At 42.3% G+C, this 26,648-nt stretch overlaps 1 protein-coding gene and 1 long non-coding RNA gene across 3 annotated transcripts in view; one reads left to right on the top strand and one right to left on the bottom strand.

The window, feature by feature from the left end:
* The first annotated feature begins 4,023 nt into the window (after nucleotides 1–4,023).
* LOC121698231 lies at nucleotides 4,024–25,181 on the top strand. The gene is made up of 2 exons (XR_006026723.1): nucleotides 4,024–4,098; nucleotides 25,132–25,181. It is a non-coding gene; the product is annotated as an uncharacterized LOC121698231 (long non-coding RNA).
* pspc1 (paraspeckle component 1) overlaps nucleotides 7,485–26,648 on the bottom strand; it is a 66,830-nt gene continuing 47,666 nt past the window's right edge. The window contains exons 7-8 of one of the 2 annotated variants that reach the window (XR_006026717.1): nucleotides 11,247–11,375; nucleotides 7,485–7,532 (exon numbers count right to left, since the gene is read on the bottom strand). Coding sequence is in view for 1 of the 2 variants with exons in the window: in XM_042080140.1 (XP_041936074.1) it covers nucleotides 11,325–11,375 (51 nt within the window). In the remaining variant the exon portion in view is untranslated. Of the gene's footprint in view, nucleotides 7,533–9,533; nucleotides 11,376–26,648 lie in introns of those variants that run through there. The other variant, XM_042080140.1, reaches the window with a different exon arrangement.

The following is a 26,648-nucleotide window of genomic DNA, read 5'->3' as shown; positions in this document are numbered from 1 at the left end:
CAATGTCTTAGTGGCGTCTTACTTAAAATACGTAAAATATGAGAAATGTTACAGAACTGACAATGCCAATGAATTTCATTGTATGTTTACAACAATTACAATAAAGCTCATTCTATTCTAGAAAATGCCCCCCATCCCCTTTTAGTTAAAAAAAATAGCTGCAAGCAGCAATGAGGGGGCCAAGCAGTTAAGCAGGAGTTGGGATTGGATTGGATGGGACTGGACTGGACTGTGTTGTGTTAGATTGGATTCGATTGGACTTGTTTGAATTGGACTGGACTGGATTTGAAGGTCACCGAATTTATTGTGTGTCCTCAAGATGTACTCCTAAGTCCACATACCAAGTTTGGTTTAAAGTGGTGAAAGTGTTGATAATTATAGCACCCCTAGTGGTGAAAGCACACCAAATTAATTGTGCATCCTCAGGATGTAGTCCCAAGTCCACATACTAAGTTTGGTTGCGATAGGTGAAAGTGTTGGTAATCATAGAGCCCCTAGTGGTCAAATGTCACCAAATTTGTTGTGGGTCCTTAGGATGTGTTTACGACTCAACGCACCAAGTTTGGTGTCAATGCGAAAAAGTCTTCCTAATTATAGCACCCCTAGTGGTCAAAGTACACCAAATGTATTGTGTGTTCTCAGGATCGGGTCCCGAGTCCATATACCAAGTTTGGTTTCAATAAGTAAAGGTGTTGCTGAGATATGAGCTAATTTCCTGTATCTCTAGCGCCCCCCTAGTGGTGGAAGGTCACCAAATGTATTGTGTGTCTTCAGGATGGGGTCTCAAGTCCATGTACCAAGTTTGGTTTCAATATGTGTAAGCATTGCTGAGATATGAGCCTACTTCCTGTGATTATAACGCCACACTATGGTCAAAATGTACCAAATTTCTTGAGCCTCCTCCTAATTGGGTCCTGAGCACATGTAGTAAGTTTAGTCTTGACACGAGAAAACCTTGCTGAGATATCACATCACTTCCTGTTTGGTGGCTTTGCTGACAATTTTAATTGGCTGTTACGGGCGAACGGTTTTAGATTTGAAGACAAAAAGGGATAACTTGAGGCTTGGTCTGAAGATCATCTGCACCAAGTTTCGAGAAAATCGGACAAACTTTGTGACCTGTGAAAACTTTTAGGTGTTTTTGATTAAATTCAATATGACGGCCGAATCAATTACGATGACATCACAATTTGGCTTGGGTCAGCCTATGGACATCCAACAGTATTAACAGACCCCACTAGTACATTTTAATTCCAAACACAACATCAGCTACAGGCCAAAACATATTTTTCCTAATTGCAGCGCACCCTAGAGGTGAAAGGTCACCAAAGTTTTTGAACATCCTCCGGATGGGGTCATGAGTCCACGTACTGAGTTTGGTTATGATACATGAAATCGTTGCGGAGATATGAGCTCCTGTTTGGCGGCTTCGCCACAAATTTCGATTGCAGGGATGCAAACAGAGGTATGGTCAAAAAGGAGTGAGATTATCGAAGCCCACGCCCCCACAGGAAATATCGTATAATTACATTTTGCCACCACCTCTGCCATCCAGGGCTCACCCTATTCACACAAAAATGTTCTTTATATGAAAATACACTGTCCCAGTTCCTTCCCTTATTCTGTCTGCTGGGGCCTGACTTTGGCTGGTAACTGGCTTGTCTTGACAGAGGAGCTGGGCCACACTGGGTAGATATGATGGTAGCCACTCTCTCTGTGTGTATAGCACTCTGGCAGTGATTCAACAGAGCATGCACTCCCTTGTTAGCATAATTAATCTCTTTCATGCAGAAAGTACATTTGGCATGTCCCTTTTTTCAATTTTTTTGAAAAAGTCTGACATTTTGAATTTGTGTTTGGCTGTCTTGACCTTAATCTCCGTTTCAACCTGTAACCAAGACCAGTTCCAATTTGTTTTACAACCCTCAATACCCCCTACCATTAGGCTACACGTTGGAAAAGGGGGTATAACGTTAGGCTAACGTTAGGCTGCTACTAAAATATTACAGGACAAAATACTGCTAGTCTGTCCGGAACTGAACTAAACTGACTGACGCAACAAACAAGGTTAAAAAAAATTCCAACTGTATTTTTGCTAGTCATGTAAAATGTAGTGCTAGTGTGCTACCTAGCACTAACCTGGCATAGTTATTGTAAAGACTGTAATGACACATTAGGACAACCTAAACATTACATAATGCAAATGGTAGAAATTATGTGATTAGAAGACATCAAATATGGTTAACCTTACCTTTCTTGCAAAAAAGACCAGGCGCGACACAAAATTACTGGATCCCGGACTGATAGATGTAACGTTAAATCCTTGCAGTGAGTGCAGGGAAGTGCAGCCCCGTAGCAGTAGGATAATGGTGCGATTGGGATTTTTACGTGCACAGCTTTTTGATTTAGTGTTGTCTTACACTTCCTATGTTTCATGGACTGTAACGTAGGCTATGTGTTTATGTAGTCATTTTAATACAGAATTAACTTTGATGAAATTATAATCAGACACTTCAACCCCCCCACCCCCCAAAGAAAAACTCATCGGATCTGCACGATTCACACAAGTCCCCCAGACAGCCATGAAAAAGGTTGCATCCGCCAAAAGGCACGCCGTTTGCATCCCTGGATTGGCTGTTACGGGAGAACGGTTTTAGTTCCGAAGAGGAAAAGGGATAACTTTTGTGCTGCTTGGTCTGAAGATCATATGTACTAAGTTTCGTGAAAATCGGACAAACTATGTGAGGCGTGAAACTTTTTAAAGGTTTTTGACAAAATCCAAAATGGCGGAAAATCCATCATGGCGGAAATTGACGTCATAGGGTGAGTTGAACTCGGCTTGGTCCAAGGATTCCAACAGTACTTCAAAATCAGGCCAATGGGTCAGAAGTTATGTGCGTGAACGCATGTGCAACTTTGGCCTGTTGGTGGCGCTAGAGCGCTCGAGGTGCCGTCTTGAATCTTGGTGAAATTAATCATGGGAACTCTGCCTAATTAGTGTGCCAAATTTCACAACTTTTCAAAAAATCTGCACTTTTTAGCCAGGCGTTCTATGGGCTTCCATAGACTCCCATGCCAGAGGAATAATAAATATAGCTGCAAGCAGCAATGCGGGGGCCAAGCAGTGCGCTATAGCAAGAATGGCGTTGCCATGGCATGAGCAAGCACTCACATCAAGTTTGATTGCAATTGGATAAAGAAGGGCTGAGAAATAAGCTCATTTACTTTGTTATACTACCCCTAGAGGCGAAAATTACACCAATGTCCTTGTGCGTTTTCACAATCAGCTACCATGTCCCTGGACTTCATACACCAAAGATTTGCTGAGATGTGAGCTCAATTTGTCTATTACAGCACCCCTAGAGGCCAAATGAGACCACTTTCCTTGCATGTCCTCACAATCAGCTAATATGTCCATGTATCAAGTTTGGACTTCATACAACGAAGCGTTGCTGAGATTTGAGCCCACTTCCTGTATTACAGCGCCCCCTATAGAGGCCAAATGATGCCAATTTTCTACTGTGTCCTCACAATCAGATACCAAGTCCCTGTACCAAGTTTGGACTTCATACATCAAAGCGTTGCTGAGATACAAGCTCACTTCCTGTATTGCAGCGCCCCCTATAGAGGCCAAATGATGCCAATTTCCTAGGGCGTCCTCACAATCAGATACCAAGTCCCTGTACCAAGTTTGGACTTCATACATTAAAGCGTAGCCGAGATGTTAGCCCACTTCCTGTATGTTAGCCCACTTCCTGTAACCGCTGAAACTTTTTGTAGAGTTTGGACTAAATCCAATATGGCGGAGGTCCAATATGGCAGAAAGTGACATAATGGGGTCATTGAACTTAGGTCGGTCCAGGGATTCCAACGGAATGTGAAAATCGGACGCACCGTTCAATGGTCACATGCGTGAATGCAATCCAGGTTCGACCCATTGGTGGCGCTAGAGTGTTGGGCATAGAGTTCTGGAAATTGGTGAGAGTGATCATGGGACAGTGCTGAATCAGTGTGCCAAATTTCATAACTTTAGACACAGCGGTTCAATTTTTGGCCAGATTTTGACCTGTTGGTGGCGCTAGATGGCTGGGTTTAGAGGTCCGTAAATGAGTGTGAATGGTCAGTGGAGTGTCCCGAAACTTTCTGCCAAAAAATCTGCACTTTTTAGCCAGGCGTTCTATGGGCTGCCATAGACTCTAATGGCAGAGGAATAATAATAGGAAAAGCTAGTAACTCAATGGGTGCCTTCGCAGCTTCGCTGCTTGGCCCCCAAAAAGAAATCATAGAAACACAATGGGTGCCTTCGCAGTTTCGCTGCTTGGCCCCCAATAATAAGAAATCATAGAAACACAATGGGTGCCTTCGCAGCTTCGCTGCTTGGCCCCCAATAAATGTAGCTGCAAGCAGCAATGTGGGGGCCAAGCAGTTTAAGCATGAGTTGTCATGGAATTAATGGTTGTTGACATTGTGACAGTTTCTATCCACAAGCCATCAGGATACTGAATTATGGCGTCCCTAGTCAGTACTGGATTAACAGATCATAGACACCTGAGCACAAATGTCTGATGCGCCCCCCTATAGCCTATAGCTTGACTAAAACCTTAACATATTACAAGCTATTGACAGATGACAATAAATCAGTCATTTACTTCTGTTTATGACAATAATAATTGTATCATCTATCCTCTCTCACATCATGCACCCACTTGTTGCTTTCTGTCCTGACTGGGAACATCCAATGCTTTCCATTTCTCCAAACTCAAAGTTCTGTCATTGTATCTGTCCTCTGCTTCTGATTTCTCCAAACTCAAAGTTCTGTCATTGTATTAGTCCTCTGCTTCCCATTTCTCCAAACTCCAAGTTCTGTCATTGTATCTGTCTCATTGAAAATCCATTGGTTAATATGGCCCTGTCCCTAATAGTCAAACATCACTACATTTACTGTGCGTTTGGTGTCAATATGAGAAAGTGTTGCTAACTACAATGCCTCTAGTGGTCGAAAGTTGGTAAATTTATTGTGTGTCCTCAAAATAGGGTCCCAAGTCCATATACTAAATTTGGTTTCTATATGTGAAAGTATTGCTGAAATATGACCCTACTTCCTGTGATTATAGTACCACTAGAGGTCAAAGCACAACAAATTGATTGTGTGTCCTTGGGATGTGCTCCAAGTCCACATACCAAGTTTGGTTTTGATAGGTGAAAGTGTTGTTAATTATAGCGCCCCTAGTGTTCAAACGTTACTAAATGTATTGTAGGTCCTCAGGATGTGTTCATGAGTCCACGTACCAAGTTTGGTGTTGATACGAGAAAGTCTTGCTAATTATAGCGCCCCTAGTGGTCAAAGTACACCAAATGTATTGTGCGTCCTCACCGTGGGGTCCCAAGTACATATACCAAGTTTGGTTTTGATACATGAAAGCGTTGCTGAGATATGAGCTTACTTCCTGTATCTCTAGCGCCCCCCTAGTGGTTGAAGGTCACCAAATGTATTGTGTGTCCTCAGAATTCCGCCACAAGTCCATACACCAAGTTTGGTTTCTATATATGAAATCATTGCTGAGATATGAGACTACTTGCTGTGATTATAGCGCCCCCCCCTAGTGGTCAAAAGACACCAAATTTATTGTGCATCTTCAGGTTGGGGTCCCAAGTCCATGTACCAAGTTTGGTTTTGACATGTAAAACCATTGCTGAGATAGGAGCCTACTTCCTGTGATTATAGCGCCCCCATAGTTGTCAAAAGTCATCAAATTTATTGAGCCTCCTCCTAATTGGATCCTAAGCCCATGTACTGAGTTTGGTTTTGATACGTGAAAGCCTTGATGACATCTGAGTTCACTTCCTGTTTGGCAGCTTCACTGCCAAATTCGATTGGATGTGACAGGTGACCTGTTTTGCATATGGGTCCAAAAAAGCAATGCGTTTGTCAGTTATAGTCTGAAGATCGTCTGAGCCAAGTTTCGTGAAAATTGGATGAACTTTGTGACCTGTGAAAACGTTTTAGTGTTTTTGATGAAATCCAATATGGCGGTAGGATTAACTATGCCGACGTCACAAATTGCCATCAGTCAGCTTAAGGACCTCCCAAAGTATTAATAGACATCACTAATATGTTTTAATTCCAAACACATCACCTGTTACAGGCCAAAACGTAATTTTGCTTATTATAGCGCCACCTATTGGTCAAAAGTCATCTAATTTATTGTGCCTCCTCCTAATTGGGTCCTGAGCCCATGTACTGAGTTTGGTTTTGATATGTGAAAGCCTTGACGACATCTGAGTTCACTTCCTGTTTGGCGGCCTCACTGCCAAATTCGATTGGATGTGACAGGTGACCTGTTTTGCATATGGGTCCAAAAAGCAATGCGTTTGTGAGTTATGGTCCGAAGAACATCTGAGCCAAGTTTCGTGAAAATCGGATGAACTTTGTGACCTGTGAAAACTTTTAAGTGTTTTTGATGAAATCCAATATGGTGGAAGATCCGTCATGGCGGAAATTGACGACATGCAGTACGTTGAACTCGGCTTAGTCCACGGATTCCAACGATATCTCATTTTACAAAAACGGGCCAATGGGCCAGAAGTTACATGTGTGAATGAATGTCCAAATTAGGCCTGTTGGTGGCGCTAGAGTGCTTGAGGTGCCGGCATAAAACTTAGATAGATAGATAGATAGATAGATAGATAGATAGATACTTAATTGATCCCCAGGGGAAATTCAACTTGGTGAAATTAATTATTGGACTGTCCCGAATCAGTGTGCAAAATTTCACAACTTTTTATGGGCTGCCATTGACTTCCATGACAGAATAATAATAATAAGAAAACATAGAAACACTATGGGTTGCCTCGCAGCTTCTCTGCTTGGCCCCCAATAAGAAAACTAACAAACACTAAAGGTTGCCTCGCAGCTTCGCTGCTTGGCCCCCAAATATAATTATAGATCATCTACTTACCAGGCACAGCCACTGGTAAACTCCACCATCCATTTGCATCCTTCTTTAGTTAGTTAGTGAGTGAGACATGCACCCCAATCAACTCCCTAGTCTCCTCTCGGCGAGATCTCTCCCCATGGTCCCAGTATTGTTGACCTATTTGTACACTTGACAACTCAATTTTAGATGGCATAAAGATGGTGTGAGGCTCTATTAATTTGATTGGCTTCATTCATTTCCAACCTATATGTGTTATTGGACTGGTCAAAACTGGTTTACAAAGTTATCCTTGTCTTATAATGGTCCCCATTTTTGACCAATTGTTTTTGTGCTATTTGCAGTGGTGCATAAATACCTTGAGCCATCACAAAGAGAGGATACACAAGACAAAGGGCAAAACTGAAATTAAAAGGCAAATTTAATAAGAGACAGTCAAGTGATGCTGGTGAATCCATTCTTTATTTATTCATTAACCATGTTTGATTAGAAGGTTGCATCAGCAAACGAGTGAATAGCCTGCAACGGGGTTGTGCCCACATCGTGGATACCGTGATGCCTTAAATGCCTTGTGTGGGTCTGCATGGGTCAGCTCAGCTGAATAATAACCAGAGGACAAACATCAGCTCAGTCTTCAGCAGCACCACACAACTCTACTCAGTTGGAGAGGTGGAGTGGAGCATAGAGCAAAGTTAGTGTTTTCCTTTTATCATGTATGTATCTTTCTTGTATGTTTATAGTGTTTTAACCATTTCTCCTGAAACTAATCAATGGGTTTGCAAAAAGTAGTGTGTTAATTGTTCACTACGTATTTGTTGAAAACTGTCTACTTTCTGTCAGTTTACCATATGGACTTCTGCCACTCATTTCCAAACACATTTCCTAACAGGCTTAAATGAGGCCAAATTGAGGCCTCTCCAGTCCTGGATGTCTGCAGGTTGCGGGTCGAGATGGTGAGATTATACAGCTGGGCAACCAGTGTTTCTTTCTCAGCCTTTACCTTCTATAGCAAGCAGCCCATTAGACTCATACATATATAATACCTCAATGCTTGACAAAAGCAAATGGCTATCCTTATGGTCTCACTGTGTCCACAGAGATACGCATTTGTTTAACCTCAGGAGGTGTACCATAAGAACTCCGCAAGTGCTATGAGCAAGCATGCAGTGTTCAAAGTGACCTCTACATTAACACAAAAAAGTCACAAGATTGTTTGTTTAACATCAACACAATACATCACTTTAGAATCTCCTAAGGGAGACACTAATGTTTGCGTGCATTGAGTGTCAACAGACACACTATTTCTGAAGGCAACACTTGGCTGTTGTGGTAATACAAATGCCTCATCCAGCACAAGAGCTTCTACTGCCTGCCTGTTTGCCCCTGGAATAACTGGGTGTCACCAAAAAAAAAGCCATTCTAAGTAGGTCATATGATAGGCTATTGTGTAAGACAGATGGAACAAGCTGATGCTCATCATACAACAGCCCTTGGCAAAAGACAAATGCAATGTAGGTGGATGCTTGTCATAGTCTAGTACAACAGTTCAGTAAGAATTTTGTGCAACAAACCACGTGCAAACACAGCTGTGACATATCTCCATGCAAAATCAACCAGCAACTTTTAAAGAATGTAAACAGCAACCCCCCCCCCCCCCCACACACACACACACACACGACAGTGGGCAAAATGCATGGCACCATGTTATCAAGGCCCTGACTAATATGGCTGTATTGTTGAAGGGCCACTCTAATGCTTAAATATTTACAGTCAGACTTGTGAACTCCCGACCCATGTGGATCCCTGGAGATGGATGCTGCCAGGACTGCGAGCCTAACACTTTCTCCTTGCTTCTCCAGTTTGACACAACATTAAACTGAACATCTTCTGAGAGAAGAGTTACTGCATGTCATGATGTACATGTCTGGGTTCAGTGTCTGCTCTAAAACTGGACCTTGGACAAGTTTACCTTTTGGTCTCATCTCACATTCTAGAATTCCAATGTGACTTCCATGGATCCCCACCACCATCACCAACTCCATCCGTATCCCTTATCTCCTGTTCTCCCTCCACCTGCCCAAATACTCCTGGTTCACCTAACATTACTCTAGATACTCCTCATCTCTTGGATGGGATATTGTGTCTTAATTTCTTGAATACCACAAGCATAGTTCAGCCTTTTGTGTAAGCGGCTGGCTCCTGCCTCCCTTTGAAATGTATATCATTAAAGATGACTAAAGTGGCTCACTGTGACACTATGCCTCCCAGGTGTAATAGAGCAGGATCTGCATTATGTGCCTGTAAGGCCTTGAGTGAATGGACTTTCTCAACAGTTACAGAAGAGGATTTTGGTGCAGTAAGAACACAATGCTGGGACTTCTAAAGAGGACAAGAAGGAATTCCAATTATGTGCACCATAGCAGTGTCTGGGCGTGACAACTGTAGAGTGGGTCTACATGTGTGTGTGCGTATGTGTGTCTGGTAGGAATCATGTGACTTTGGTGGTATCCGATTTCATTTAAAGCAGCAAAGTAAAATACTACAAACAGATTTATATTCAAGGTGATGAGACAAAATACAAAGTCTTGACTGTTTTAGCACAGTGTCAAACATTTTTTATTGCTTTCATCCACATCACAAATAAGCACTAAGCAAATCTCTGTACAAAGTTCAGATTTAAAAATGTCTAACAAGTTAGGTCCAAGTATTTGGATAATGACAGTTTTTTTTTAAATTATTATTATTTTGACTCCACCACTCAGCTTTAATTCAAGGGGTTGAACAAAAATATTGCATGGAAGCACGAAGCCTGGAACAAATAGACAATACCAAACAAAGAGGTCTTCTCCTGCGATATGCTTTGCAAGGCCTTTACTGCTTTACTGCTACTTGTTTAATTTTAGCCTTTAGTTTTGTGTTAGGTAAGTAAAAAATAATGCTCAATTGCTGCTCAATCAATGCTTTGCCTTGAGAAACTTTTCGGTTACTTTTGTGGTATGTTATGGGTCATTATCCATCTGCACTTTAATCCAACAGCATTTGGCTGAATCTTAACAGAGAATGTAGCCATACAGCACACATTAGAATTCATCCTCCTACATTTATCAGCAGTTCAATCCTAAATAAACACCAGTGACCCTGTTCTATTAGCAGCAAGACATGCCCATGCCATAACTACCTCAGTAGTTTGACAGGTGGTGAGGTATGCTTTGGATCATGAACAGTTGCTTTCCTTCTCCATACTTTTTCTCTTTCCATCATTCTATAAATTAACCTTGGATTAAACTGTCCTCCAGAACTAGGGATACCTTTTTTTGTTTCATACATTCTAATCTGGCCTCCCTGTTCTTGCGTGATACTAGTGATTTGAACCTTGTTGTAAACCTTTGTATTTGTACGTATGCAGGTGTTTCTTGGCTGTTGACTTTGATAATGATATACCCTCCTCTCCAAGAATGTTCTACATCTTAGTTGTCTTCCATGCCTTTTGGTGTTGCTGAGCTCACCAGTGCATTCCTTATTTTAAAGAATGTACTTAATTGCAAATGCAAACACCTGGAATAAAGACCTTTTATCTGTTCAATTTGTCATGAAATAACAAGGTAACAGGCCACATTTGGCAATGGAACTGCTTGTCCGTCAACTGTCCAATTAGTTTTGAGACACAAAAACGAGGTGACAATATATATTCCTAAAGTCCGTCCGGCATCTTTTGTGTTTGTTATTTTTTAAATGCATTTGTCATGTCTTGATGTCACGGGTACGCTGGCGACTACGCCACTCCATCCGGCATCTTTCGTCTTTTTGTTATGTGTCTTGTTTGTGGAGCGCTTTGGGTTGCACTCTGTGCATGTTAAATGCGCTTTAAAAATAAAACTTGACTTGACTTGACTAAAAGGATCATGCAATATTTTTGTCTACACTTCAACAACAACTTAAGTGCTTCGTTTCAGCCATTTTGGTGATGTACAGAGACAAAATTACAAACATTGTGTCATTGTCCAAGTATTTATGGACCTAACTGTACATCACATGCAATCTGAGACTGTAATAGCCGACCTACACAGGGTGTGCAACTGAAGCGTTCTACTACAATGAAGGCTGTCAGATTCTGTTGGATTCGCCTCGGCCATCTCTCCAGGAGAAGCTTGCCAGCCATCACTCATTGACAAACTTAAAACAGAGTACAGCTCTATCTAGTGGCCAACGTTATAGTGCCAGTGGATCCTTTATCCAACTGTTACAATGTTCTAACACACAATAATAGGACATAATGACTGCACATATATTAAAAGGGAAATACAGACTTACCTGTAAAATATTTGGCCTTGTTTAACCTCATAGAGGCAGGCCCCATCTTATGGGATGACTTAACTCTGGTCAGCATGTCTATCTGTCACTCAGGGCCTTTCCAGCAGCATTCCACACATTAGTTGGTAACTTGAGGGGAGACAAACAGACAAGACTTAAGATTTAAGATTTTGTTAAGATTTAAGTCAGAACAACACCTCTTATTAATTAGTATCACAATTTTCACATTTAAAACATTTATATTGTTATGGATTTGAAAAATATTTTTCTGCTAACACTTTCATTTCTGCTGCAGCAGGTTGTGCGCAACAAAGTAGATGGACATACAGTGGGCAGTGCTTCGACTTGGCCAGCTTCACTCGCGGTCCGCGCGTGGGATCACGCGGTATCACACGACTTTAATTTGTATTTTCCCAGTGTGAAGCTGCAACGACCCAAACAACCGGTAGATGGCTCAAGTGAGCAGAGTGTCTCGTAAAAAGAAATGGAGCCTGGAAAACCCTACACAGACTTCACTACAAACTTTAGCAGACTGGTTTAGAAATAATTTAATAGCCAGAAATATGCCTGCCCTGACCTAATAAAGAAATATTTGGTTAACTGCGAGTGAATCCCGTTTGCAGCCGTAGAAGAAAAGCAGGACAAATGAAACATTCTGGTTTTCTCCGAGTGCAACGATGATAGACAGACATCATTTGGACAAAATATAGAGCATATTAACCTCCGTTGCTCAGCCAAATGCCTTCCTGTTACGTCCTGTTATCACGGAGTTACAGGCGATAAACGATTTTTGATGGTCACAAGTTTACTTCATTAGCGGTTTATTTTTTTGATTATTAAAGAGTGTTTTTCATTTAAAGGTTTGACTTCGTGCTTATTCAGTAGAGCATTTAGTGCTCTTCCCAATCCCAGACGTTCACATTGCATGTTTGTTTGTAATGGATGCAACCGCGAGATACGCTTGTCATAGGCGCCGATACCGTGGATGCTCCGTCTCTCGGGCACCCACTGAAAACATCGAGCACCCACGTGTGACAGCTTACAGTCCCGGCTAAATTTACATTCATTTAAAATCAAACATCGCAGTTTATGTTAAATTCAGCATCTCTCATAATGTGATTGGATATGTTGCTGTCAATTCCCTACTTCATATACTAACCACCAATGAGAGCGTCTTTCGTATGAAAATTCCTGACACTTCCCACCTGAAGAATTAACGCAAGGCTTTGTCGGGGGTCTTCAGCCCCGAATGTTTAAAATGTATATAGCCCTGAATATCATTTTAAAAGTAGTCTGACAAAGCTTATTGTTTTGTGACACAGCTAAACACTGGTACCTCATAGAACGTCTATAACAGACAGCTTTATGCGCAGGGGAGAGAGCGCGCGCGCACTGTGCTTTATGATTGTTGCCTTCTGATGGTATCTTGCTAATTCACTGAACTGCATTAGGTGACACAAATGGTTTTGCCTTTATCTTATAACTCCTTGTCTGAGCGACTACCAGGCCTATGGTTTTTAAAAGTCAGATGTTCCCTGACAAAGACATTCGAAAATTAAGAATGTTTATTGACTTGAAAAATACACTAATTTTTGCAAACTCCCTTCATTCAACCCTTGAAGACATCGCGGTCTGGTGCGCTATGTAGATCGTTTCTCGTACCATTTAATTTCTCAGAATTTAGGTCTACTAGGCCTACAATAACGTCATCACCAAATACATCTTTTATTTTTAGTTGATCAACCACAAAGAGTAGCATAGGCCTACTGTGCACAGTGCACTGACGACTGTAGCAGCCCAACAGTTGTTGTAGATGAGAGGCAACCCCTTGTTTCAGATAGCCTGGACAACATGTTACCTGGGTGTTGCCTACATTATTAATTAATGGTAGCCTACAATAGTTAATTGATTCGCGTAACATATTAGTTGGCTCAAAGAGTAGGGAATCAGGATGGAGAGAGTCACGCGTGTGTTGCTTTTGCGGGATCGAATCCAGTTTAATGCTAGTTTTCAAAACATATATTTTTTACATGTCTTTTGTCCGAGTGGCTGTAATGTAGCCGAGCGGTCATGGCATATGAAAAGCGACTTCAAACCGCCTAAAACAACTTGTTTGTGAATGTCTGACAACTGCTGCAGCGCATGCACGCGCAAGGAAACCAGTAGGTGGTGAAACCAGAAGGCACACAACACCGGAACGATTTTAAGGCTATTTCGCATAGGCTACTCAATGGTGCTATTTCACACGCATTATAGCGACCCCCACTCACCGGGGTTAGTGGAAGGTGTTAATAGACGATTGGCGTAGCCTAAAGTGGACTAGGGCTGTCAAAATTGCTCAAAAATGACGTTCGAATATCCCCTCTAAAATAAACACATGTATTCGAATATATTGGAATATCTAGGCTATATTATTTGCGCAGTATGTCAGTGATGCGCATCATGTCATCTGTTTTTAACTTTTTGTATGGTTATTGCTTGACAGGGGGGATCCCAAGCAGCTTTCAGCCATAAGGCATTTCCTAATTCACCTGACACTGATATTCAAAATGTTGAAACTATTTCGGCATAGCCTATAAGCAGTTTAATTAAATGTAATGCTAGTTGTAAACAAACGGGCTACTTGGTGAGGCTTGGCCTCACAGATGCGCTCGTGCCTTAAAAGGCAATACAAATCTTCACGATAGGCCTATTAACTGACCGCCCGATTCACGTTGGCTGGGGGGCAGGGGGGCCATCAGACATTTGTTCCCAAGGGTCTATGAATTGTTAACCCGGCCCTGCCCCCAACGAACGCAACTTTCCACCTCTGAGATATCTGAAAAGAAGTCTAGAGGACTCCTAACTCACTAGACCTACTTACTGTAGGCTGCGCAAACCACAAGCCTGCATTCGAGGCAGGCCTTCTGTTGAAGAATTTTATTTAAATCCTGCGCTAACAGTAATCCTCCTACCCCCGCTACCACAGCTGTGGATAGTGTGGCATGCTCACGCTTTATGTCTCCTTCTTGCAAACTAGGCCTATAGCCCAACCATTTACGTCTTCAAAAAATAACAACTTGCCAGATATGCCTTCATAAATTTGGGCTTCATTCAGCATTTTTATTCTTCCACTGGAAATGACTCTTCTACATGTGCTGCCTGCTGCATCCTTTCTGTTTGTATTGTTTAGAAAATGTTTGACGTCTTGAGTTAATGCATTAAACATTGTTTGCTGGTAACCAGCTACAAATAGCCTACAGATTCTTGCGTGCGTTCTCTCCAAAATGTGCCCGTTCTATAGGCTATCCAAGTGCATAATTCTGCGGCATAAAGCAGATGTATTTGTGTATTGTACAGAAAAATAAAAATAACCTGTCAAGCAGTCAATTGATTACATTGCAGTGGCGCAGTGCGTTAAGGCCGGCAGATGACAGCCGCCGTTGCACAGCAGTTACCAGTCCCCTGTCCAAGAGTTCGAATCTGGGTTAAGACGTTGACAACAATATTGACATCGTTGTTTACCTAAGTTTATCTTTTGTGCAGATCATATTATCAAAATCAGAATCAGCCTTCTTGGCTTGGTTTGCGTAAACTAACAAGGACCCCCCCCCCCCCCTCCATGAAAATCAAAGGCTACATATTCTCAGCTGACTCGTCAAAAAGTGCGCACCACCTTATTATTATCTGCAAGTGTGTGACTTTTACTTACGTGCACATGGCTGCAAATTGACTTTTAATTTATGTATTTTCTGCCTTGGGCATTTTAAAATATGGATGTATGGTGGTTAGAAGTGTAAATATCAATTAGAAACCTAAATATATTTATAATTATTCATTTGCAAACAAATAACTGGCGTCAGTCACGTCTTTGACATGAAGATCCCTGGAACTATGCTTCTAGCATTCTACCACAGGTCGAGAGGTGTAGTTGTAACTACACAACTTTACGATAGTGGTTGCGAACGTTTGTTGCTACTATGGTTTTGGGAAACACTAACGTAGTGGAACGATGCATTGGACTATGTAAGTTCCAAATATGAATGTAATTCTGCGGCATAAAGCAGCTGTATTTGTTTATTGTACAGAAAAATAAAAATGACATGTCAAGCAGTCAATTGACTACATTGCAGTCAAGAAGTAGGGCAAATTAATTTACGAAACCAAAACGTGGGTCATAGTTGTCTAAGCCTCTATTGCGTAGCCTGTTAAAAACGTCGCCAGATAGTATTAAATCGGCAACAACATTGTTTTCTGCAGAAGCCTACCCAAGGCTACAGATTAATTCTGAACAGTTATTTCTCTACTGGCTCAATTATCACACCACTGTTTTGATTTGCGTAGTTGCGTTTACCCCAACACTGACAATAATGTAGACAGCAAATTTCGATTTTCGTTACCACCGTGTAGTCAAGCCTTAAGCCATACCCAAGTAGCCTAAATCGAGGTAATGTTTAATTATGCATGATTTATTTTGTTATTGAATTCGTAGGCTGGGATTACTCTCGGCAACAATTATATCCTGATCCTGCTTTTTCAGAAGGGACCGCAGGCAGAGCGATGTACAGTGGTAGAGCGACTCACAGTGGCTGAAAGTGGTACGAAAGCTTCACGCAGCTTCACGCCGCGTAATGCGCGAATGAAGTGGTCATTTGAAAGCGATGCCCACTGTAAGATACAGTCCGAGGAGTTGCAGCTTTATTCAGTTACGGGAGTTGAAACTAAACACAAGTTTCCCCTCACAAATTCTGATGTGGTCGCTATAGCTTTTTCCCAGCTTATCTGCGTTTATCTGTGTTGAGCGTTTGCTCCATAGATATGAAAATGATTCATACACTGTTGCTGGCCACTCACTCGCAATTCACCGACGTCAGGTTCACTTAAAGGAGCCACACATAGGCCTATGAGTTCTGTCCATCATTGGTGGTAGGTAAAATTACTGCAATTAATTGATGCTTATTAAATGCTGTCCCCAGCAAGAGTAATATTATCCGTTATCGTATCGGAATATTGGTTATCGTTATCGGCCCTAAAATTCCATATCGGTGCAACTCTCGTAAAAACACAGTAAAATAACATGTTGCACTATAGAAACATGATATAATTGGGAACACATATAAAACGAGATACGCGCTTCACGATGACTGCAATAAGTTGTTAACAGACATTCACCAAGATGTATAGCCCATCAGCAATCTATTTAAAATAACACCTATTTGAAGTACCATTAACTTGCGCCACTTCCGGTTGAGTGGCGCATGTAGATGCAGCGACTCCTTGCTTCTCCTGAACGTGCAGTGTTTTTTTGTTGTTAAAATGTGTTTTTCGGAATGTTTATCGCATGAAACTACGTCGGAACGCATGTACAGCCGACAGCAACTGTTGCAGATACGGGAGGAAAACAACAGTATCGATGTTTTGGACATAAAAACAGAGACGCTGGCTGAACTGGGAATACTTCGCCTGCCTACCACAACAACGGACCCGTCTGCTTCACCTGGCCGGCGTCACCGCAAGCGGTGTGCCAGGACAAGGAAGAGAGGCAAGCGAGCTGGCGTCGGAACAAGGCTAGCAGCCAACCGAACTCGCCCAGCAATACCATCCATATTCCTGGCAAACGTAAGATCACTGGACAATAAGATGGACGACATTCGGTTGCTAAGATCAGCAAACAAGACAGTGAGTAACTGCTGCGTGACTGTTATCACTGAATCATGGCTCAACGATAACATCCCCGACTCTGCTATACACCTGGAGCAGCTAACGTGCTATCGAGCTGACCGAGCCCTAGCAGACAAAAGACGTGGTGGAGGAGTTTGTGTTTACACACATGATGCTTGGTGCCGAGACGCTACGGTAGTACACAGACACTGCTCTCCACTGGCGGAGTTTATGATAATTAAGTGCCGACCATTCTACCTCCCCAGGGAATTCACCGCGATTCTGCTGGTCGCGGTGTACATCCCCCCCAGCAACAAAAACAGTGACAGGAGCATGGCACTGAATGAGCTGTATCGGGCCGTCAGTGAACAACAAAGTGAACACCCGGATGCCTTCACAATCATCGCTGGAGACTTCAATCACGCCAATCTCAAAACTGTACTACCAAAATTTCACCAACATGTAAACTTCCCAACAAGAGGACAAAACACCCTGGACCTTGTTTACACCCCACAGAAAGAAGCCTACAAAGCCAAACCCCTCCCCCACATCGGGCAATCAGACCACATTAGCATCCTGCTGCTGCCCCGATACAGACAAAGAGCAAAAGTCACCAAACCGGTTCTGAAGGAGGTGAGAATGTGGCCGGAGGGGGCCGTCTCACAACTTCAGGACTGCTTTGAAACAACAGACTGGGATATCTTCAAAACAGCTGCCACCCACAACAACCACATTGACATTGAGGAATACACAGACACTGTGACCTCCTACATCACCAAATGCATCGATGATGTTACAGAAATAAAACACATCACCACTCGGGCCAACCAGAAGCCATGGCTGACAGGAGACGTCCACAGACTGCTGAGGGCCAGAGACAAAGCCTTCAGAGCTGGAGATGTAGCTGGCCTAAGAACAGCGAGGGCTAACCTGTCCCAGGGCATCAGGAAGGCAAAAAAGGATTACACAGACAAAATAACAACACACTTCAAAGACAGCAGAGATGCACAGAGCCTATGGCAGGGCATACAGGCCATCACTGACTACAAGCCTGCGCCACGGAGCTGTGAGAACAACACCTCTCTGCTAAATGACCTCAGTTTTCAGACAGTTTCAGACGGTTTTTTCGCCCGTTTTGAAGCACAAAATGACACTCACCCACAGAAAACCCCACCTCCCCCCCACGACCAACCCCTGTACCTGTCCTCTGCCAGCGTGAAGAGGACACTAGCCACCATTAACCCACGCAAAGCAGCAGGCCCAGACAACATACCAGGACGAGTGTTGAAGGACTGTGCAGAAGAGCTGAAGGATGTTTTTACAGACATTTTCAACACCTCTCTGGAGCAAGCAGTCATCCCATCACTTTTCAAAACTGCCACCATCATACCCGTGCCAAAGAAATCATCACCATCATGCTTCAATGACTACCGTCCTGTAGCACTCACGCCCATAATCATGAAGTGCTTCGAACGGCTAGTCATGTCACACATCAAAGCCACCCTACCCCCCACCCTGGACCCCTTCCAGTTTGCATACCGAGCCAAACGATCCACGGAGGATGCAATCTGCTCTGCCCTCCATCCAGCCCTCACCCACTTAGACAATAAAGACTCATATGTGAGAATGCTGTTCATAGACTTCAGTTCAGCATTCAATACCATAATACCACAACAACTCATCAGCAAACTGGACAAGCTAGGATTCAGTACCTCCCTCTGCAACTGGCTGTTGGATTTCCTGTTGCAGAGACCACAAGCAGTACGTGTCGGGGACAACACCTCAAGCACTCTGACCCTGAGCACGGGGGCCCCTCAAGGGTGTGTGCTCAGCCCCCTGCTCTTCACACTGCTAACACATGACTGTACAACCACTCACAGCTCCAACCATCTGGTGAAGTTTGCGGACGACACAACACTGGTGGGCCTCATCACTAAGGGCGATGAGGCTCACTACAGAGAAGAAGTAGACCTGCTGGCTAAATGGTGCAAAGACAACAACCTCCTGCTAAATGTCAGCAAGACCAAGGAGATTGTTGTCAACTTTCAGAGAGGCCACAAACAACTGCCACCACTGTCCATCGACGGAGATGCTGTGGAGAGAGTGAGCAGCACAAAATTTCTGGGGGTGCACATCAGCGACGACCTCTCCTGGACCACCAACACAGCATCACTGGCGAAGAAAGCCCAGCAGCGCCTCTACTTCTTGCGCAAATTGAAGAAGGCAAGTGCCACGCCTCCTGTCATGACTACATTCTACAGAGGGACCATCGAGAGCATCGTCTCCAGCAGCATCACAGTGTGGGGCGGAAGCTGCACAGATCAGAACAGGAAGACCCTCCAGCGCACTGTTAACACCGCTAAGAGGATCATTGGAGCACCACTCCCCTCCCTGCAGGACATTTACACCACCCGCCTCACCCGCAAAGCACTAATGATTGTCAAGGATACAACCCACCCTGCACACGAACTGTTCAGCCTCCTGCCCTCTGGAATACGTCTGTATTTAAAGCATGTCTATGTCTGCATGGGAAAGTAAGAAACGAAATTTCAATTCTTTGTATGACCAGTGCATGTAAAGAAATTGACAATAAAAGCCGACTTGACTTGATTAATGATATGTTGTCAAATATTGAAGTTGTGGGAAGTGCATAGCTTACTTAACTCAACCCGACTCATCACTCATCCTCTTTCATTAAAGGAACACGCCACCCAATGTGGAAGATAGCAGTAATTAAAAACATCCACGTTTTCCCTACCTAAATACAGTTGCACGAGTAGTTGATAAAAATGTGTAAAGTCACACAACATGAAACGTGGCGATTTTCCAAGCGAATAAACAGGAAAACTACAATGTGTGGCGCAATAGCACTTGGGAGAACCTCGACCTAGCATAGTAATACACTAATTTGTATCGTTTCCATGTAGTCAAAAAATCCTAAATTGTCTTGCTTGCCTATGTAAAATGCATATGACCACAGAAGTTCGTTTTCAAAAATCATTAGCCTATTTACAGGCTGCAGCCAACTTCAAACACGTCCAGATAAATCTAACCGTTGAACTTAATTTGTGCAATGATATGTTATAATTGAAAAATTAGCTGTAGTCCTATTATTTAGGCCTATACTCATTTACTGCAAATCCTCAAATTATGACCGGGGTCTTTTATTGACTTATAGGCTGTGTAAGCACATGCCTTTATTTAATTAAGCATTATTTACTTTTTATTAAAATTCGTAGGCTGTGTCGCGGCAACAATTGTGCAAATGTGTACATGACTGCTTCAGCCTCTCGCAAGCTCAAAAGAGGGCAGCAAGCGACTGAGCTTGAGAGCGAAATAACTGAAATATTAACTTTCAGTGTTTTACGATGTCTTTGTAAATTAGGCCTACGTTTAATTAAAAAGTGTTTATTGCGTGCGTTCATTCTCTCATTCCCTCTCCAAAATGTTCTTGTTCTAGGCCAAGTGCATAAACCCAGCATCAGTGCGCGCGTCACATGAATCTCAGTTGAGACAATAGATTGACCATATTGTACAACTGCAAAGCCGTATCACCTTATCATAGGCATGTTACATTCATGACATGAAAAGTGGAACTTATAGAACGAAAATGACAAATTACTCAGTCGGCTAAACGTTTTAAACTTGAGCAAAACTGATGAATCCAGCATCGGTGCGTCGCATAAATTAAAAAACAAATTGAAGTAACAGCTTGACCATTGGACAATCCTACCACAAAACCTTTCCATAGGCATGCAACGTTTATGACATTTCATCACACCTGACAATTAAACGGAGCTGTGGCTGTTCGCGATTTGACTGATTCTTAAGCTTTCAGCGCAGTGTTGACTTGCGCGTCTTTTTAAGATGGTGAGCGTAAACGAAAGAAAGCCCTCTGATAGGATGGGTAAGACTGACAAGTAGACGGGCCTAGGCCCGTCCAGGCCCGCCCGTGGCTACAATTAGGCCTATGTCAAACAGGTGCTTTCTCTTCGACCTCCACAATTTTAACCTACAGTTAATTCCTTAGCCGTTTGAATAACTTTGTGATTGACAACGTTGTGATAAATAGGCTATAATACTAACTTTGCAAAGTCAACTTGAATGCATCAATTTTGAACAAAGTTGTGTAGGCTACACCGCGCCAGTTGAAGTCCGCATGAAAAGTTATTGCACAAGCCACCGTTTTGATTTGCTTAGGGGAGATGCAGGCTGAACCCGTTTGAGGGAGAGAGGTGCAGGGAGAGAATGCGAGCTCTGCACTACGGATATCTCTATGAAATAATGTAGCCTAGGCTATCAAGGCTAATCCATATTTTAAATAAGCAATCATGGAGACAATAAGTTAATAGGCTATAGACAGATATTGTGAGTAGACCTAATGCAGGAATGGACGTTACAGTTATTCAGTAACTGTAACAAATTACTGAAATTTAAATTTACCTTTAGACTACTTTGTTTCCCAATAAAGTAACGAAATTACAGTAACGCGTTATCTCCAACATTGGCTATAGGCCTATTGAACTTAGTTTTGGTGGACGATGGACAGATGTCAGTGCCCTAGCCTAATTTACCCTCGGAAATAATTTGACATTGTCTTCATACAATATATTTAACTGGTCTAGACATGGTGTGGTCTATTGGGTTTCTCGTAATTTCAACACACAGCTTTACAGAACAAATATTGTTAACATTTTAGGATCAGCGCCATAGGATTCCTACGGTAGCCAGCGCCTGTGACGAAACCTGAGCTTACTAAAATGGCGCCCATAGTCATAGAACGTACTTCAACATATCCAATGTATTCTCCTGCCAGTAATCCATCTTGCTCTGTTCTAGAATCTTTGCTCTAAACCTAACCCTAACCGTAAACCTAACCCTAACCTGTTATGACAAAAACCGAATGTCGCTTAATAACAAAAGCGTTATGTCAAACATTTATGACTTGTTTATGGCACGTTCATGACCGTGTCATGTCACTCTTATGTCGACACTGTCAAGTAAAGTGTAACCAAAGAAACAAAGTATACTTCGGCAACTCTCAAATATTTGTCTATTTGTGTTGCAAGCACAATTCTGCCATTATTTGGCAGTCAACTACATGTGTCAGTGTTTGTGGGTGTGTGAGTGTAAGTAAAATTATACGTATATATTAGGGGTGTAACGGTACACAGAAGTCACGGTTCGGTTCATACCTCGGTTCGGACATCACGGTTCAGTACGAGTTCGGTACAATGGAGGGAAAAGCAAAACCAAAAATGCAGAAAGCTATTTTTTTTATTGTGCATGTATCAGGCTGTACTACCTAGTGTCATACAGTCTCTTCCCTGAGCTATCTGCAACAGCCTGAAGTGTGTAAGATGCAGGCTAAACAGTACAATAAGTACCCAGACTCCATCTGTAAGTTGTAAACAAAATAAGACAATCAGCTATAAAACTTAAAATAGGCCTACAGCATCTCTTATTTCTGAAAGTGCAAATTACATAGAATAATGATTTTTAAAAATCCACTTAAGCAAGACCTTCAACATCTGTGTTTAGTTGTATATGGAAGGGTCTACAATTTGCCTCAATATTTTTCAGTGTGTGTACAGTAATAATCTAGCCTACTAACTGTGAAAATATCACACTATTTTGCCATCTTTTAAAAAAACAAAATTGCTCCTTTCATTTCATAAACAGACTACAACTAGAAGTCACATGACTTTGCCCTTCAACGTTAACTCACCGTAGCATGGTTTGTTTATTAGCCTGGTTAGCGTTGACACTTACTGTCTATGCACTTAACACTACCAGCTCCTCATGTGAGAAGTTACAAGTTACCCCAACATAAAGGTAATTACCACGCGATTTACATAGCTTTATGTCATTACGAAATCATTTAATTTAAGCCATAGGTTTTGGCCCTATTTGTATGTGTATCCAAAGGCTGGTGAAGCGCAGGGGAAGTTTTTTTTTTCTCGTTTCAGTGATTGGTAGCCCTACATCATCTGGGTGATTGCTTCGAATATGTGTAGCATATATTCCACTCACATACCCTAAACAACTGCTGAACAACGCCGACACACAGTTTCATCTTATCCACCACTCTTTCGCCTGTACTACTGTAACTGAAGTTCTCAAACTTCCGAAGAGACCAGCGGATCCTCTAATGTGTGTCGCCACCTTAGTGCTGCTATCTCTGACTGACTGACTCGACCAACCACCTGACAAAAAAAACTATAGGCGCCAATCAGAGCTTCACAGCTAAGGCGAGGCTACAGATTAGCGTTAGGTGTCGCTCCCGTCCCTCTCGCTACTTAACAGTAATTGCGCATGACATTAATTAATCTGCACACGAGTTTTATGTATTTTTATACCGTGTATTCTCCGTGTAAATTTATGCACCGAACCGTGATGCCCGTACCGTTTCGGTTCAATACGAATACATGAACTGTTACACCCCTAGTATATATACTCTTTTGATCCCGTAAGGGAAAGTTGGTCTCTGCATTTATCCCAATCCGTGAATTAGTGAAACACACTCAGCACACAGTGAGCATACAGTGCATTCAATATCATTATTTCTTCTTTAAAAACAATTTTTGTTAATGTTCAATATTTCAGTTCTTCAAATATAATGGGCACAGAGATTTTAAGAATGAAACAAGGGAGTGTTGAATTTCTCAGCCATTTTCAAAAGATTAAAATGGTATGTGGGTTAGCTAGTAGGAACTTCTAAAAAAAAATAAAAAGGAAAATCTATCTAGCTCAAAGTATGGACATTTAGGCCCCAGCAGTGGCGCGACTGGCTGGGACACCTGCACTGTACGATTCCCGCCCCGTGGTCCTTTCCGGATCCCACCCCAACTCTCTCTCCCACTCACTTCCTGTCAATCTCCACTATCCTATCTCATTAAAGGCATAAAAAAAAAAAAAAAGTATGGACATTTAGTGTACAGATTATCAATGTTGTACTATTTTATTTCAATTACATAGAGTTCCACAGGAGCAAGAATGAAGTAGAGATATTACAATGTCAAATATAGCTGCAAGCAGCAATGCGGGGGCCAAGCAGTGCGCTATAGCAGGAATGGCGTTGCCATGGCATGAGCAAGCACTCACAGCAAGAAGCCAAATTACACCAATGTCCTTGTGCATTCTCACAATCAGCTACCATGTCCCTCTACCAAGTTTGGACTTCATACACCAAAGTGTTGCTGAGATGTGAGCTCACTTTCTTTATTACAGCACCCCTAGAGGCCAAATGAGACCACTTTCCTTGCATGTCCTCACAATCAGCTAATATGTCCATGTATCAAGTTTGGACTTCATACAATGAAGCGTTGCTGAGATATGAGCCCACTTCCTGTATTACAGCACCCCCATAGAGGCCAAATGATGCCAATGTCCTACTGTGTCCTCACAATCAGGTTCCAAGTCCCTGTACCAAGTTTGGACTTCATACATCAAAGCGCTGCTAAGATAGGAGCTCACTTCCTGTATTGCAGCACCGCCTATAGAGGCCAAATGATGCCAATTTCCTAGTGCGTCATCACAATAAGGTAACAGGTCCTTATACCAAGTTTGGACTTTGTACATCAAAGCGTTGCTGAGATACAAGCTCACTTCCTGTATTGCAGTGCCCCCTATAGAGGCCAAATGATGCCAATTTCCTAGTGCGTCCTCACAATCAGATACCAAGTCCCTGTACCAAGTTTGGACTTACATACATTAAAGCATAGCCGATATGTTAGCCCACTTCCTGTTTGGTGGCTTCATCGCCATATTTGATTGGCTGTCATGGGCCAATAAAGTGGAATTTGAAAAAGTATCTTTTGCGCGGCTCGGTCTGAAGATCATCTCCGCCAAGTTCCGTGAAAATCAAATGAAATTTGTGACCGCTGAAACTTTCCGTAGAGTTTGGACCAAATTCAATATGGTGGAGGTCCAATATGGCGCAAAGTGACGAGATAGGGGTCGATGAACTCGGGATGGTCCAAGGATTCAGACACTACCTCAATTGTGAAAAACAGACAAAGGAGTCAAGGATCATGCGCATGAATGCAAGTGCAGCATTGAACTGGTGGTGGCGCTAGTGTGTTCAATGTATATCCATGAAAATTGCTGAGTAATTGGGACAGTGTCCTGACTAATGGTATCAAGATTTGCTATGTTAACTCAAAGTGTCACCGAGATGTTAGCCTACTTCCTAAATTTTCAGCCCCTTTGCAACCCTAGTGGCGCTAGACGGCTGGGTTTCGAGATCCGTAAATGAGCGTGAGTGGTCAGTGGAGTGTCCCGAAACTTTCTGCCAAATTTCAGCACTTTTTAGCCATGCGTTCTATGGACTGCCATAGACTCCAATGGCGGAAGTGTAATAATAGGAAAAGCTAGTAACTCAATGGGTGCCTTCGCAGCTTCGCTGCTAGGCCCCCAACTATGACAACTAAGTGTATCTATGAGGGAAACATGGTATGACATTGAACTTTTGTACATTAAATTATTCATTATTGAACTATTCCTATATAGATTTTCTGGTTCCTACTTGCTACCTAACATGCCATTTTTTCTTATCCTTCTCCAGGTTTATATGCTGTAGGTATTGTCAATATTGGCACAACATATTGTATTTGCAGCAAAAATACTGAACCATCATGTGGGGACAAAAAAAAAAAGAGTTTATAATACCCTCAGCCATTACATTTTAATAAACAGCCATTACATTTTGTGTGGACAGCATATGGTACTGTTAAAATCCCATTTTAGTGTATTAGCTGACAGTGAGTGGAGGCAGCAGTTCTCAAACTAAATCTGTGGACAATGGTGTCCCATGTGTGTATTGGTGTTGGTCTTATTTATGATTTTTTACATGGCTGTCACATTTTGTAAAGGTCTGCCAAGGAAATTTCTGCTTTCTTTTCTGGTGTTCCTTCACACAAAAGCATAGACTCACTGTGCTCATCTTAACTCACTGAATGCCAAGCTGTTTTCGGGAGCTTTGTCCTAGAGTGCCAGCAATCTAGACCATTGTTGATGATTTTTGTACAGCATATTCTGTGTTATAGCTATGAACACATACAATGGCTCTATTAAAAGGTGAGACTTTAAGCTCTCGGTGGGTGCAAACCGTGTATTTCTACATGCCTCTGTTCCTGAGAAATCCCAAACTAAACAGTGGCTAGTTTTCATCAAAATCGCTGTTTTTTTTCTAGAAATGGAGATATAACGTCTTTCATGAAATATGAAGTGTTGCCTGTTACTTACTTGTGTAAACTTTCCGGGAAGTGATCAGCGAGACCTGGCGAGACTGCCACCTAGTGATAGACCCACAGAAAATGGCCTGGTTTTGACCTGACGTGCATGCGTCACTGATTCGACCCAAAGCGGCAACAGAGTTATGATAAAATGTCCAGATAAAATGTCCAGATTGTGTGTTTTCATGAGTTTTCAATCGTCATATATTTAATTTCCATTTATCACAGAGTTCCCAAAATCACATATAAGGTGTGTTAGAGTGTCTAGTTTCGTAATTTAAAAAAAAAGCTAAAAACGTAATATTACCTTTTTGGCACTCAACGCATGGGAAGGAAAAACATAATATTACGTTTTTTGCCATTCAATGAGTTAACTAGCCAGCTGAAGCATTCTCCTTCACCAACCTGTGAGCCTAGAGGAAGCCGTGACTGACCATCACATCAGTAGCACTCATGTCCTTCTCATCTGCTGACAGCAACAGGAGAGTATTCCACGTTGCCGTTTTCCTTTCTTATTCAATATCAG

Source organism: Alosa sapidissima, chromosome 23, assembly GCF_018492685.1.
Source record: "Alosa sapidissima isolate fAloSap1 chromosome 23, fAloSap1.pri, whole genome shotgun sequence".
Lineage (NCBI taxonomy): Eukaryota > Metazoa > Chordata > Actinopteri > Clupeiformes > Clupeidae > Alosa > Alosa sapidissima.
This window is presented reverse-complemented; position numbering and strand designations above follow the sequence as displayed.